General features: G+C 43.3%; 1 protein-coding gene across 5 annotated transcripts in view; it reads right to left on the bottom strand.

Moving 5' to 3' along the window:
- Nucleotides 1-15,273, bottom strand: part of LOC146962179 (kinesin-like protein KIF13B) — a 47,505-nt gene that overhangs the window by 13,670 nt on the left and 18,562 nt on the right. For all 5 annotated transcript variants that reach the window (XM_085770104.1, XM_085770102.1, XM_085770105.1 and 2 more), the window contains exons 17-35: nt 15,089-15,175; nt 14,708-14,898; nt 12,807-13,053; nt 11,881-12,043; nt 11,660-11,806; nt 11,058-11,207; nt 9,140-9,268; nt 8,515-8,688; nt 7,067-7,224; nt 5,304-5,436; nt 5,034-5,180; nt 4,859-4,888; nt 4,642-4,741; nt 3,429-3,555; nt 2,864-2,919; nt 2,653-2,771; nt 1,891-2,067; nt 1,680-1,772; nt 118-270 (exon numbers count right to left, since the gene is read on the bottom strand). In XM_085770104.1, coding sequence (XP_085626230.1) covers nt 118-270; nt 1,680-1,772; nt 1,891-2,067; nt 2,653-2,771; nt 2,864-2,919; nt 3,429-3,555; nt 4,642-4,741; nt 4,859-4,888; nt 5,034-5,180; nt 5,304-5,436; nt 7,067-7,224; nt 8,515-8,688; nt 9,140-9,268; nt 11,058-11,207; nt 11,660-11,806; nt 11,881-12,043; nt 12,807-13,053; nt 14,708-14,898; nt 15,089-15,175 — 2,581 coding nt within the window. The remainder of the gene's footprint in view (nt 1-117; nt 271-1,679; nt 1,773-1,890; nt 2,068-2,652; nt 2,772-2,863; nt 2,920-3,428; nt 3,556-4,641; nt 4,742-4,858; nt 4,889-5,033; nt 5,181-5,303; nt 5,437-7,066; nt 7,225-8,514; nt 8,689-9,139; nt 9,269-11,057; nt 11,208-11,659; nt 11,807-11,880; nt 12,044-12,806; nt 13,054-14,707; nt 14,899-15,088; nt 15,176-15,273) is intronic.

Raw genomic sequence — 15,273 nt, 5'->3', positions numbered from 1 at the left:
CAAAAGCGTTTTGATGACTCCTAAAGTTCTCCAAACCCTTCCTTGGCATGACGGTGAGTAGGAAATTGATGAATTATCGATTTTGGATGAAGTATCCCTTTAAGTGTGTTTCCTGACCTGTCTGAGACGGTCCAGTGTGAGGATGTTCTCCACGGCCAGGACGCTGCGCAGGTATTTCTCGATGGCTGCTTCGCTGTCGGCTGACTGGTCGTCCTCAGCGCTGGCTGCCAGCCGGGCCAACATCTCCCTGTCCTCTGGACCATGGATGTCCTGACAGAGCGGGGACACAGACTGTGTAAGGGGCCAGCGCACTAATCTGCTCCGCGCCAAGTCTCCACTCACTCACTGGCTCCGTTCATGCTGATGACTTTTACATTATCCCCTCCCGTTCCTAAATATTAGGCATCCCTCAGACAATGCTAAGGAACAGTAAAGATTTTATTATAAACCACTCTCGTGAAACCACTGCAGTGGAAATGTAATTACAGCTGAATAAAATAATACTGAGATCCAGCCTCTAACCAGCAGACATCTGAGCGCAGAGGATAAAGCTCCAGTCGCTTATTTAGAAAACAAAGACCTGAGGATGTGGCACATCAGAGTTAATTACCCAGCGCTTCTGTGTCATAAAGACAGAAAATCTGAGCAGCACAAAAATAGCAGTTTGAGAATGAGATACATTTCTACAAAAAACCTAAAAGATCCTCATCCTATATTTTACTCATTTCCTGTGTTTACCTGTGTTGATTTATAAGAAGATCTATTTGAGTTTTAATAAACCAAAAAACCATTTCAGTGGAGCGGATCACAATGTTACAGGAAGTCCTGATTCCTGGTTTTCAGGCTTTTGACTTTCTCTGTGGACTGAGGCTTTGATACTTTCATGGTATTAATATAGAACCTAGTGCACTGGGCCCAGAAATGCATCCTGACCTTATGGATCACTGATAAAGCTCCCACTCTCAATCAGTGGAAACAAACTGTGACCAGTATCATTCCATTTGGGTTAGGTTAACTTTCTATACAGCACTGAATGATAAACTATTTTTATAACCGGACCTGGGATCCATTTCTTGACGACCTGGGTGCCACTACATCTCATACTGTAGGATGAGGTCAGGGCTTATAGATCTGGCCTGAGAAAAGCATCTAGAGCTATAGTTTGATATGATATCAAACTTCAACTTCCATTTTTATTTATTGTTTCAAATGCAGTTATTTTATTTTATAATCCTCTGTGAGGTTTAATTGCCTGTATTTTGTGCACTGTTGCTAGTGCTATGTGCTTTGCTAATTTAATAAAGTTTAATACATATATGTCTGAAAAAAAAAATATATATAGAACCTAGAGCTGATTTATCATCAGAAGACAAATGGACATCTACCTTTATAAAATACAGGACCATTAAATTCATGGTGTCAATTAAAAACAAACATATTGCAGTGCTTTGTAAAATTATTGGAAGCTTATTTTAAAGCCACTGTGCATGTCGGTCCTAATGAACATCTGACAATAAAGTGTAATCTTATCTTATCTTAATACATAATTGTCTGTTTTCTGCTTTTCTTCAGGTTTTTAGGATGAAATGTGCAGTTGCTTAGACATTTTGCTATTCTTATTCATTCATTTTATCCAATAAGATCTTTTTCTAATGGGGACGATATGGTCTGGTTCTCACCCCTGGGATGTTGGAGACGATTTCGAACGTGACCCCACAGCCGGGAATGGTGCTGCGCTGAGACATCCTCTTCAGCAGGCTCTGAGCAAAACCCTGCCGACACAAACCCACAGCAGCTTTTCACTAACGGTTACGAAAGCGGGAGACGGAAAAAACATGTCATCACGTATCAGCTCGCTCGTATCCCATCATGCCACGGGGGGTTACCCACCTGTCTCCCAGTGACGTTGACGCAGATGCGCTTCCTGAGGACCAGCTGCATGCGGGCCGGGTGGCTCAGCTGGACCACGGCGCGGACTGTCAGGTAGACCCTCTGGTCCGCTGACGTCACCCGACTCAGCTGGGGACACTCGTGGACCGTCGAGTCCCAGGACGCCTCCACCTTCACCTGGGACGCGGACACGAACGCCTTAAGAATTCACCCCATTGTTTATCTTTGTACATGAAATATCTGCCCCCACACCTCAATGTGCATGTGCAAAATTAAAGGCATAGATCAACATTTTGGTAAATTTGCCCATTGCCATAATCGCTATAGTCATAGCAGTAGGTTCATTACCTTTAATTATCGGTGCATCTTGTTTTGAGATCTACGGGGCAGAGACGTGAGCTGCTCAGTGAACACAATGGAGGTGAATGGTACAGGTCCCCTGTTCCTTATCAAACTCATCAAATACACAATCCAACATGATTATTTCATAGCGTGGTGAATGTGCAGGTCTCAACTTCTCCATGAGAGCATTTTGGAGTTGTTGGATTGTGTATTTGATGAGTTTTAAAGGACAGGGGACCTGTACCATTCACCTCCATTGTGTTTGCTGAGCAGCTCACGTCTCTGCCCCGCGGATCTCAAAACAACATGCACCGATAATTAAAGGTAATGAACCAACTCCTATGATTATAGCGATTATGGCAATGGGCAAATTTGCCAAAATGTTGAACTATCCCTTTAACAAATACATAATCTCCATACCTCTGGATCGAAGTGTTTAACAATATGCAGTTCAAAGAATTCATCGTCATCCTCCCCGCTGAGCAGCGCGTCCAGCCCCCCGGCCAGCGTGGCCGACAGACTGGACTGGAAATCATCAGCTGGAGGAAAAAAGAGAGACAGAGAAGGTGAGTGGCTTCACTGGTTAAAAAAAAAGGGAAACTTTGATATAAAAATGGTGTCAACAACATACCACTGAGATCCAGAAACAGGACGGGAATGTGTGTTTCCATTCCAGGGACAGGAACCCTGTGGAGAAACAGCAGCGTCATTACACCGACTAAACACCCCGGCCCATGATACAGAGAGGCTGACAGCTCGCTGGGCTTATCCTGAGTGGCACAGTCACAGAACGCCTGTCCTCCGGCCACGGCAAGTATTTAATATCCAGCTAAGTGGCTGGGCTGATTAGAGGACTGTGGGGACATTAGATAAAATGTTAGAGAGTAAAATGTTGTCATGGTTTTGTCTAAACTCGACTTTCAGCTAATAATGGGCTGTCAAGCATTTAGCTGTAATTTGAGCAGTTATATAAGAGAGAGAACGGAGACCGAGACTCAGCAGGAGGAGGCAGAAATGTGCTGCTAATGTAGCTGCACAGTGGAGACTGACATGACCAGTTAACACAAAACGCTGCGGGGAGAAAAAAGTTGAATTGTTGAGTTAGAAGCTGTACTTTTACCACCTGGAGAATAAAAGTTATTAAATGTAATAATCATAACAATCACACACATACTGTACAATATACACACACACACCGTTCTGCTGGTGCTCCCGGGATGCCGCTGCCAGCCGACGGCACCAGGACAGCGTTCCGTTCTTCTGTGAGCGTCAGGCGACACTCGAGCAGCTGCGACTCCCGCTCCACGTCGTCCTCGGACTTGTCTACGGAGAAGGTGAGGACGCACACACACAAACAAGATGAGAATGAACACAAAAAATATAAAACGAAAACAACGTGAACTCCTCTGACCTTCAAATAACTGAAGCAGGATTTACATATAGAAGTAATAACGACTGAATGCTTTATATTCTTCAGTAGGGCTGGGTGATAATTATTCCAATCACGTCGGGATGATAATGATGATGGAACCTCTCAACCTGCTGAGAGTCAGTGCTGAACTGTAAATAATCACTGACTAAGCTCAGCTCAGCTTTATGAGCTGTGTGTCACTAAAGGCAGAAGTAGTTTATTAGAATGGAAAATGGGTTCTTCTTGGTTTTTTTTTTAACTTTTTAAATGTATTTATTTGAAATTAAAAAAAAGAAAAGAACATGAGGTTATCATGGCTGTTACAGTGTAAAATCACAATACATTTTCCCATACATCATGGTATAATATACATACATAATCTATTTTTTCCAACATTCAGTACATTTCTCCAGCTCAAGTCTTACAACAGTGAGTCTCTCCATACAATAGAGTTCCTTCATGATCGCACACCACTGGTCCAATTGCAGGCATTGGACTGTAGACATTTTTTATTATATAATTATAACTTTCCTACGACTTGCCAGAAGTATCTTCAATAAGTATTTATCCTTGTGTAGGAATGTTTCAGGAATTTTTTCAAGATATTAAGTAACAAAAGAGTAATCTTACTCCACTCCCATTATTTTGTTTATCTTGGCCTCCAGTATGATTGGGTTTGTGGCCAAGCTCAAAAGCCATTGAGGTTCCACATTGTCTCCAACAGAAGCCTTGGCTCTGTGCAGTGCTGTTATTTTAGCAGTGATAAAAAAAACCTCGCTACATTCTTCCAGCCTAACTCTCTCAACAATCTTCAGTTTGCAGTGGTTGTGTCTCACATGCTTCCATCCAGGTCTCGGAAAATGTGTTTTAATAAAATACATTTCAAAAGGTTAACTTTAAGGATACCGGGTGCTGACTCAGATTCAGATGAGTGTAAATGTGTGTTATCTTTTTTTATTTCTATCTGACAGTTGTGTTCACAAGTGTGTTTTTTTTACCTGGTTTGGAAACGATCTTCTGGAGCTGCTGGTCCAAATACTCCTGTCTCTGAGTGAGAGTCATCAGCCACTGTTCCCTCATCCTCTCCAGGTCCACCTCCTACACACGCACACACAGAGGGAAAGATAAACCTTCACATGGGTTGGACAGAACCAGAATCTTTGGTTTTGATGAACACTTCAAAGATTCATTAATGACAGTGTGCTTGTTACTGACCTGGTAGCTGTCCATTTCTTCATCCCCACCCTGGAATTTAAACAGAGAGAGACAAACTGTCAAAACAACAGGTGACAAGACGTCTACACAAAGGCAGACATGAAAACAAAAGAAAAATCTGTCTCATCTGACTGATTTCTATCTAATATACTAATAATAGTTGTTCCCTCCTCACCCATTGTGACTCGCTGCCTCTGGAGAGACGCGTCTGTCGGACCTTGACGTCTCCGATGGACACGGAGAGGATGGAGGCGGCGATGAGGGGCATGGTGCCCGAGTCAGGCACCGAACGCACCTCCACCTGCATCCGCCGGGACTGACCCTGGAGGTTACGGAGTTACATCACGGTTACTCTCAGCTGGTGATGATCATCTTCCACATTCATGGAGACAAAGACACTGTAGCAGCAGAAAGTGACCTCCTCCCATCCAGAGGTCTGGGATACCTGTCTGAGCTGGAAGATTCCTCCGGTGCGGATGTCTTTAGCGGGAAGCACCTCTACTGCCGTGAACTCTCCGGCCTCGTTCAGCTCCATCAGCTGCACCCACACCTCCAGCCGACGGGTCACCTCGCTCCACCTGCAGGAGGAGCCGGGGAACAGACTTGGATTTAGGTAGTGAGACATGTCACGGTATCCAGTTCTAATCTGGTCACACTGATGTCATTTGTTTTGTCTCTCTGTTTCTCATTTCCTGTGATCTCTACAGACACTGTCTCACAGAGGCCGAAAGTGACCAAAAAATGTAACTGTTTTAAAGGGATAGTTCAACATTTTGGCAAATGTGCCTATTGCCATAATCCCTATAGTCATAGTCGGTGCATGTTGTTTTGCGATCTGTGGGGCAGAGACGTGAGCTGCTCAGTGAACACAATGGAGGTGAATGATGCAGGTCCCATGTCCCTCTTCACACTCATCAAATACACAATCCAACAACTCTAAAACGCTCTCCAACAACTCCAAAACGCCCTTGTGGAGAAGCCGTGACCTGCACATTGTCCACGCTATGAGAAAATAATGTAACATCATGAGACAGAGTTGTTTGTGAGGCAAATGCAGCCGGAACTACATTCCAGACATGACTGCTGGGCGGAGTGATTTCAAAAGCGCAGTAATTGCTTCATGTGTCGTAATGGTGGTTAGTAGCAAGCCAGACCTGCTCTCATACATAACTTTTTGTCTTTCTATTTTCTATATGAACTCTTAATGTGAATTAGGCCCTTTTTTTTGTGTAAAACTGTGTTTTATCTATTTTTATACTGGTATATTGTTTGTATGTTATGACTTGCCTTAGGACAACGGATGTGAATTAGCAATTATGCTAACTACTGTAGGCATATTTACATTGATGCTCTGGCTGACATATTGATTAATATGCATGTCCTAATCAAATAAATAAATAAAATGAATAAATGTTACATCATTATACATGATTATCTCATAGCGTGGTGAATGTGCAGGTCACAACTTGTCCACCACAGTGTTTTGGAGTTGGATTGTGTATTTGAAGAGTTTGATGAAGAACAGAGGACCTGTACCGTTCACCTCCATTGTGTTCACTGAGCAGCTCGCGTCTCTGCCCCGCTGATCCCAAAACAACATACATGAATAATTAAAGGTAATGAACCTACTCTTATGACTATAGGGATTATGGCAATAGGCACATTTGCTAAAAATGTTGAACTATCCCTTTAAAAGAAAAGAAACTTTACAATGAGAAAAGATGAACTGAAACTATGAGGTTTATTTTTGACTCTATTTCTAGTTCTCGTGGAGCAAAACCACTTTCAGTCACTGTCACTGCTGTTTGTACAAAACAAACAATGTATTTGTTTTTTACACAGTAAGTGAAAGGATGTGACTTAGCAGATATTGGTTTAACATCTCCGGTCTCTACACAGGATAAACATTTATGATAATCAGGCCTCATTACTGTAAGAAGCTCGGGGTGACAACAAAAAGGACAATCTGACTAGAGCTGTGCTTTTCTTTGAGTCTATAAACATCCAGTCTTTAAATATTCTGTCATCATCACAGCCTCATACACAAACACCCAGGCTGTATTTGCACTGTGCACTGGGAATCTGTCTCATTTCTCCTTGAGGTACAGAGAGTGGACTTGAATGTTCTCCAGATAGTGTGTGTGTGTGTGTGTGTGTGTACGAGCTGCTCCTGGATGAATTTTGATGCGTGTATGTGTGATACTCGACCTCTCTCTGAGGGATCTGGTCTTGGCCTGAATCACTCCGAGGTCCCACAGAGCCAGGTTTCTGCGGTGGTTGGCCTGTTTGTGTCCGTACACTTCTATGGCCACGGCCCCCTCCCCCAAAAACTCCACAAAGTCGTCAGACACGGGCGCAGCCAGCTCCTGCAGAGATGGAAAAATAAATGAATAAATAAATATACTCTCTTCCTGACATGTGACATTTCATCTTACCAGGCGGAGTGTTTTTTTCACTCACTTTATTTATTGGTTTTCACAATAAATACAGAAATGCAAGAACAAACCCAGTGTTTGTAGGAGGGCGGTGCAGCCTGTTTCCAATTCAGTAAAATTAGTCTCCTCGCTAAGAGGGTGACAAAAGCAATGCGATCAGATTGTGCCCTAGGAAGATGATCCTCCTCACATTGAATACCAAATATGGCCGTAAGAGGATTTGGGTTTATTGGTCTGTTAAGTATCTTTGATAGGGCATCGAATATACGTAGATGACCAGTAACCTGAGAACCTTGGACAACATGCATCCACCTTTTTCCGAACGTCAAAAACGTAGCCTGTTTTGCTCTTCCGGTGGAATTTTATGTTTACGTTTCCATGGTTTTGGTCGTCGCGGTAAATGCATGGATTTATTTATTTATTTTTTTAATGAAAATCTGTAAAATGCATGGATCATCAAACCAGCTTTTAACAGTGGATATCACACAAATGGACATCCGTGTTAACCTCTTACCGTATAGCCAGCGTTAATAGATCCATGCGTTTACCGCTATGACAACGACTGAAAACCATGGAAATGTAAACGTACAATTCCACCAAACCAGCAAAACCGGAAGCCGGTTTTGACCATAGATGACGTTCTGAAACTTGTGGATAGGCTAATATTGCAGGTGAAAATTTCGATCTATTACACAAATTATCCATTGCTGGCTGGGTGCATCTTTGCGATCCTGGCTTTGGACAAGTGCAGCCTGTGTGCTACTTTAAATTGAAGAAGGCTATGTCTGGCACAAATTGATGAGGTGTGTATTCTAGAAAATATGTCTGACCATTCAGTATCTGTAATTTGTAAATTCAGATCAGCTTGCCATGCTTCTCTCAATGCATCAAGAGATGCCAACTGTAAAGATGAAGGTTTCATAGCAGATATTATGCCTTTGTTAGATGGAGCTGTTGTTCAGGGATTGCAGGGATTGCAGGATATGATCGTGTTTGGTTACGAATCCAATCCTGAACCTATAGAAATCTTAAAAAATGTGATTTTGGTAAATCAAATTTAGCTCTGAGCTGGTCAAATGAGGCAAAAGTATCTGCTATGTACAAATCTTTAAATGAGACAATACCTTTCTCACGCCAGACTAAGAAAGAATCATGTTCAAGTGAGGGGGGAAACTGATGGTTTGCCACAATTGGGGCACAAAGAGCAGGCGGACTGTTTACCTTGGCGCTGTCGAACACCACGGTGCACTGGGGGTCTCTGGAGGTGGACGATGAGCTGGACGGCGCCACCTCTGGAGCGATGAACACGGGCTCCTCCAGGCCCCAGAAGTGGTACTGGCAGAAGACGAAGTTGGACAGGTGGCGAGGAAGGCCGGTGGCCTGGAGGATGTTCACCTGAAGAGGAAACACACTCAGATATAATACACCAGAAGAACAAAAGAAGAAGAGGAAACCTGCATTTTTTCCATTGTTTTGAGCCTCTAAAGCTTTTGTTTGGCTCTATATCATGTAATAATCTCTATAAGCGCCTTCGGTCAACATGTTTTTATTTCATTTCATCATAAGAAAAACAGAGGCGATGGGTATCCATGATATAAAGTGACCCAGAGTCAATTAAACCTGCTACATTTCACAGCACAGTGAGCTGCAGAGAGTCTGACGGTCTGCCAGATCCATTATTAATCTGAAGCCATTTTCCCGGCGGCTAAACCTTCAACTGGAGTTATGCTCACTTATACTGAGTGTAAGAGAGAGAATTATGTGTCAGTGAGAGGGATTGTATGATTCTGATCATCAGGTAAGAGGATGATAATCAGACGTGTTCACGTTCTCATCATGTACTCACCACGCAGTGTAGTTTACGCTCCTGTAGATCTGCGTCTGTGCTGCCCAGCTGGGAATCAGACTGTCCTGGCCCCTCCCCCTCGGAGCTCTCCGTGCCCCGCCACACCTCAACGTGCAGCCGGCCTGCCACCTGACACACACACACACACACACACATTCGGTTGGAGTTATTTGGCAGCATGTCTTTCTTTTGTCTTTTATGGGATTTGCTTTTGTGTCCAAATTCAATATCCCTCGGGCTACAACTCCATAAAGATAAATGTCACTGTTGTGATTTAAGCCTCGTAAAGTGATCAAAAAATACTTTTCTATTCAAAAATACATTTCTGGACCACGTCGCAAATTGCTGATTAGCACTCACATGATTGGTTAATTTGATTAGTCAATCAGACAGAAATAATTCTAACGTCTAATCTAATCTTTTCAGACACATCAAGCAGATAATATGACTGACAAGCATTCACTGATTACAACTAAATATTTGTTTGCTCTTTTACAAAGAGATTTTGAAACAACACTAAGGACTCTGAATGCGTTTGTCATACCTTTTCACAGTTTGCAAATTTCACCCTACGTTAAAGGAATAGTTCTACATTTTGGCAAATTGGCCCATTGCCATAGGTTTGTTACCTTTAATTGTTGATGCAAGCTATTTTTAGAACGGCGGAGCAGAGCCCCGAGCTGCTCAGAGCTATGCTACGGAGGCTCATGGGATTTCTTGGTTTCCCTCATCAAACTCATCAAATACACAATCCAACAACTCCAAAACGCTCTGGTGGACAAGTTGTGACCTGCACATTCACCACGCTATGAAATAATAATGGAACGTTACGAGACAGAGTTGTTTCAGAGGTAAATTCATGCAAAACAGCTGATGCGCATTCCTGTCGGGGGCAGTTTTTAGGCAAGCAGTCTGTGCATTTACCTCTAAAACAACTCTGTCTGGTAACGTTCCATTATTATTTCATAGCGTGGTGAATGTGCAGGTCACAACTTGTCCACCAGAGCGATTTGGAGTTGTTGGATTGTGTATTTGATGAGTTTGATGAGGGAAACCAAGAAATCCCATTAGCCTCCGTAGCATAGCTCTGAGCAGCTCGCGGCTCTGCTCCGCCGTTCTAAAAATAGCTTGCACCGACAAATAAAGGTAACGAACCTACTGCTGCGACTATAGGGATTATGGCAATGGGCCAATTTGCCAAAATGTTGAACTATCCCTTTAACAGATGTTTACTTTATTTCTAGCTCTGTTTTATTCTCCAGATTTCTCTACTTAAACCTGTATAATCTCATTTCTGTTACTCAGGAGAGATGGAAAAACAACCTGTAAACACATCACTGACACTTCATCACCATTCAGAGTCGCCTCACAGTTCAACTAAAAAAAAAAGCCCAATATTCACTCCTCTTACTCTGTTTGAGCTCCTGAATTCCCGAGGGAAATATGTGGCTACGATGCTCAGTGCTCCAGATGCTTAATGCTAACTTTGTGTTGTTTGGGACTGGGCAGTTTTGGTGCACTCTCGGTTTATTACAACATTCTCACTGAAAACAGCTGCCTGAGGCTGATTGGAGCACTGAGATAGATTAAACTAAAACAATCAAACTGTGAGTCATAAACCAAAACAATGAGCTCCAAGACACTAAAACACTCCGCAAGAGCTGAGGGAGGAGACAAAGATGGGCCATAATTCTGTGTGTGTCCGTCACAGCGGGCAACACATCTAATTATCCAGAGTAGTTTATTCATTTAATATAAAATATTAACTAGTGCAGCTTTACACAGATTCATTTATCATTTAAACAGTTACTAGACTGGTCAATAAAATGACACAGTTTCCTGCAGCCCGAGTGGATCAAAGCACATGAAGAGACGAGGCAGTGAGTGATGCACCTATCCGCTGCACACAGGCTCCTACCTCTCCCTTCTGGTTGATGATGGGCACTGCGTACTGCAGCTTGACGTCGTAGAACAGGCAGGCCAGGAAAACGTTGGCCACGCCGATCAGACTGTGATTCTCCTGCTCGTCGAAGAACGGATCAGCACGTTTGAAATAGGACCGCATCACCTGAGATCAGGGAAAGGAAAGAGAAGGAGGAGAAGAGAAAGGGACAGTGTTGAACTGAGGAATTAATCTTCTTGTTTGATTTTCTTTTCTTTTTTTTTTTTTTTTTTTAGTTTAAATGTCTTTTAGTCTCTTCTATTTATTTCATATCCTATTCTTACTTATCTTTTTGTAATGCTTTACAATGTGAAGGCAATGCAAGTAAGAATTTCATTGCATGGTTTATAAGACAATAAAGATCTCAAGCTAGAAATCCATCTGGACTTGTGTCAACCTTGCTTTCACTGCATATTTTTCATATACTTTGCAACCCTGATATAAAGTTTAATATATATAGAATTTAATCAGTCGTGCTGCAAACTGGCACTGATTGAAGCCAGGAGACAGTGTTCACTTCTATGTCATTTATTTCATCTATCTGTGAGTCTGGCAGGTTCTCATCTCTCCTCACTTACAGGGTTGTCTTCGTCAAACTCCTTCCACTCCTGGTAGAGCTCCCTCATGTCCACCAGCCTGTTCTCCATCTTCTCCAGAGCCCAGATCTGCTTCCCTTTCCCTTTCCGTCGGACCTGGATGGCCGGCTCGCTCAGCACCGCGTCACGCTATCAAGAGAGAGAGAGTTAGCAGCTCCTGGAACAGGTCGTGGTCTCCTGTGTGACCGGCCGTCGTCCTCTACCTTCCTGTTGGCGTCCAGGTTGGTGGCGGGTATCTGCAGAGTGACCAGGTACTCCGTCCTCTTGTTCAGCTCCTCCGCGATGAAGCCGGCCTCCTGAGCCAGCAGGTTGGCTCGGACGATCTGCTCCTTCAGACGCCGCAGGCTGCGAGTCATCATCGCCTCCCTGCACCACAAACACACACACACACACACACACGACCATGGGAGTTCTTTCTTTTAATGGTCTTTTTATTGACAAAGCATGTATAAGGCTATCACTAGGGCTGGGACGATATGCTTTTCTCCCGATTCGATTCTTCTACGATTTTTTGGATGGCGATTCGATTTAAATGGCGATTCTACGATATTGCCGATTCTCTCGATTTTTAGTCTGCAATTTTTAACATTTATCTGCACACAAATACTGTAGGAGCCTATAAATTAACATACTCCATTATAAAGTGAACTTAAACCCTTTTCAAAACCTGTACTGTATGTAAAAAAGGCTAACAAATGCACATAGCACAATATGTAAAAAAAATAAATAAATAAAATAAAATAAATCAATTTTTGAAAACAAAAAATCTATTTAAAAATCGTCAAAAAAGATATCGCCATATTTTTGTGTCAATCGATTTTTTCTCCCACCCCTAACTATCACTGCACTGTCCAACATCCACCCATGACACAACATAACCCCCTGTCCAAACAACCGAAAATGGACATACTCATACAGCCACTGAGAAAAATAAATAAATAAATAGAAAAAAAAAATGCGAATAGACAGAAAGAAAATCATAAAAATTATTAACAACCATGCCTAGAAAGGAAGGGGAAAAGGAAAACTAAAAAAAAAGAGGGAAAAAGAACATAGAGACCACGTGAGTTCTACACAGTATCTGGGTTTTTGTTTCCCTCTCAGAGAAGGCGTTGTCGTCTCGTCTCACCTGTCCTCGCTCCACCGCCTCATGCGTTTGTGGAAGCCGGGCAGCGACGCGGCAGCGGCTGCGGCCGCAGAAGCGCCGACAGGGAGACCCGGCGCGTCCAGGAGGTGGGAGGTGGGCTTCTCGGGGGTGAGTCTCTGGCGGAGCTGCTGCAGCTCCTGCTCGTACATCTGCCTCTGCCGCTCCAGGGCGCAGCGCTTCTCCTCCTCGTGCTGCCTCTCCAGGGTCTGCAACACCGACTGCAAGGGGTCTGAGGGACGGACGGAGAGGGGAAGAGTGAGTGAAAAAGCTTCTCATCGAGTGAAAATATTAGCATTCATAGTCTGACCGTAAGGCCTGGCTTTCTAATTCAAGTCAAGAAAGCTGGAAGAGGAGCTCACACAGAGACATGGAGAAGCTGAAGGCACTAAAATTAAAACTGTTCAGCACCCAAAATGATCTGAACCCACCTCACAGGACGGCGCCCACTGGGGATCCAAAAGTCTAATATTTACCTCATTATCTCCAATTTGGCAAACACTGTCCTCTGATAAGGCTCAGCACTCTTTACTCAAACCACACCATTGTTGAAGGTATAGAGGATTACAGGATAAATATTGAACTTGTGGACCCCACACTGGAATCATCTGGGCTAAATATTTGGATTATGCTGCTCAAGCTGTTTGGGATAAACTGATGGACATTTTGTGAATTTTTGATTGCTGTAAAACACTGGTTTTGTTATGGCCGAATCAATTGTGTTAACAAATACAGTCTGTTTATGCGCAGATATATCTGATTCCTCCGAGTGCCTTTATTATCTAAAAACTATTCAAAACACATCAGGAAGTTTTACAGAGACAGACATGTTACTGAATTACTATGGACACAGACAATGCATTTTATAGTGAGTCAGTTCAACACATAATGTTCCTTATCACATCCAAACTTGACTTGACAAACGTGACTTCTTTTGTACTTTAGCACTAATTAGCAAATGTTACCATGCTCACACACACGTATGCACAAGATGGTGAATATGGACTATGCTGCAATATCAGCATGTTAACATGGCACATGTGAGTTATGTCAGCTCAACATTGAGCTGTTCCCCATGTTAAAGGGAACGCAACGTGGGACTGACACGTTCAGTGACGACACACAGCTGAGGTCTGTGAGCCACAGACACAACTGAAGGACTCACTCCGTTTACAGATCTCCACATTTCCAGCCCCATCTCAACTATTTTTATAACATGCAAACTAAATCTTAACATCAACATCCATCCATCCATCCAGGCTGGGGTACACCCTAGACAGGTTGCCACACTCAAATTGACACCTATAGCCAATCTAGAGTCAGTGATCAGCCTAGTGTGCATGTTTTTGGACTGTGTGAAGGAGTAGGAGAACCTGGAAAGAATCCACGCAGGCACAGGGAGAACATGCTAACTCCACTCTTGAACCCAGAACCTTCTTGCTGAGAGCTTAACATTTAAAGCATTTAGCATTTATGCCATCTTGTGGCCTGGACTGTGAACTGTGTGAGTTAAAAAAAAGTACAAACTACTAGTTTACATATGCATTGACCAGTAATCTGACCAATATGGATTTAAACTGATTAAAACAATATGAAGAGGGTCAGTGTAGATATTTTTAGCCAAAGGACTAGCCTCCGTAGCGTAGCTCTGAGCAGCTCGTGCCTCTGCCCCGCCGATCTAAAAATATTTTGCACTGACAATTAAAGGTGACGAACCTAATCCTAAAACTATCCCTTTAAAAAAAGAAGAATAAAAAGAGATGTGTGAGACTGTGTAAAATAGATGAATAATACACACTCACTTTATTGACCACATCAGCCACATCACCTGCACTGACCCTGAGTCTGTCTGGGCTCAGCCTCGCTCACCGTCCAGTCCGACTCACCGTTGCTGCCCATGCCTTTCATCATGACTTCTGCCTGGGCAAACTCGTAACTGAAGCTCCGCTCGCTCGACACGTCGCTGTACGCATCCAGTTCTGCCTCCAGCCGCTCGGTGCTCAAACACGTCTTCATCGCAGCGCCCCCCTCCTCGTCCTCACCCCCTGCGTGGACCATATGCCTGGGCAGGTTGATTCTGAGGGCGGCGGTTGTGTATCGAGTGAGTGAGAAAAAGAGGAAGTGTTTGCACAGCAGGACACAAAAAAAAGGAAGATACACAATGAAAGGATTGTTACAACATGTAAATAAGTTCCATCACAACAAGTTTGTGTGGGATATAAAAACACTGCACAGTGCCAAACGCAACACACTGCAGAGAAACACACCTGAAGAAGTGGTTGTTACCCCAGAGAATCCTGTCACCATGGTGAAGCGGGACTGGACTGGTGATCACGGCACCGTTCACACATGTTCTACATAACAGGACGTACACAACATGAGACAGCAAGTACATGAGAATGGGTAGAATATTAGATATTCACCACCTAAAAATGATCGTACCTAAGAATGA

This window comes from Trachurus japonicus, chromosome 24, assembly GCF_045865225.1.
Source record: "Trachurus japonicus isolate A0001 chromosome 24, Traja_1.0".
Lineage (NCBI taxonomy): Eukaryota > Metazoa > Chordata > Actinopteri > Carangiformes > Carangidae > Trachurus > Trachurus japonicus.
Note: the sequence above shows the minus strand (reverse complement) of the source record. Positions and strands in the feature narration are given on the sequence as shown.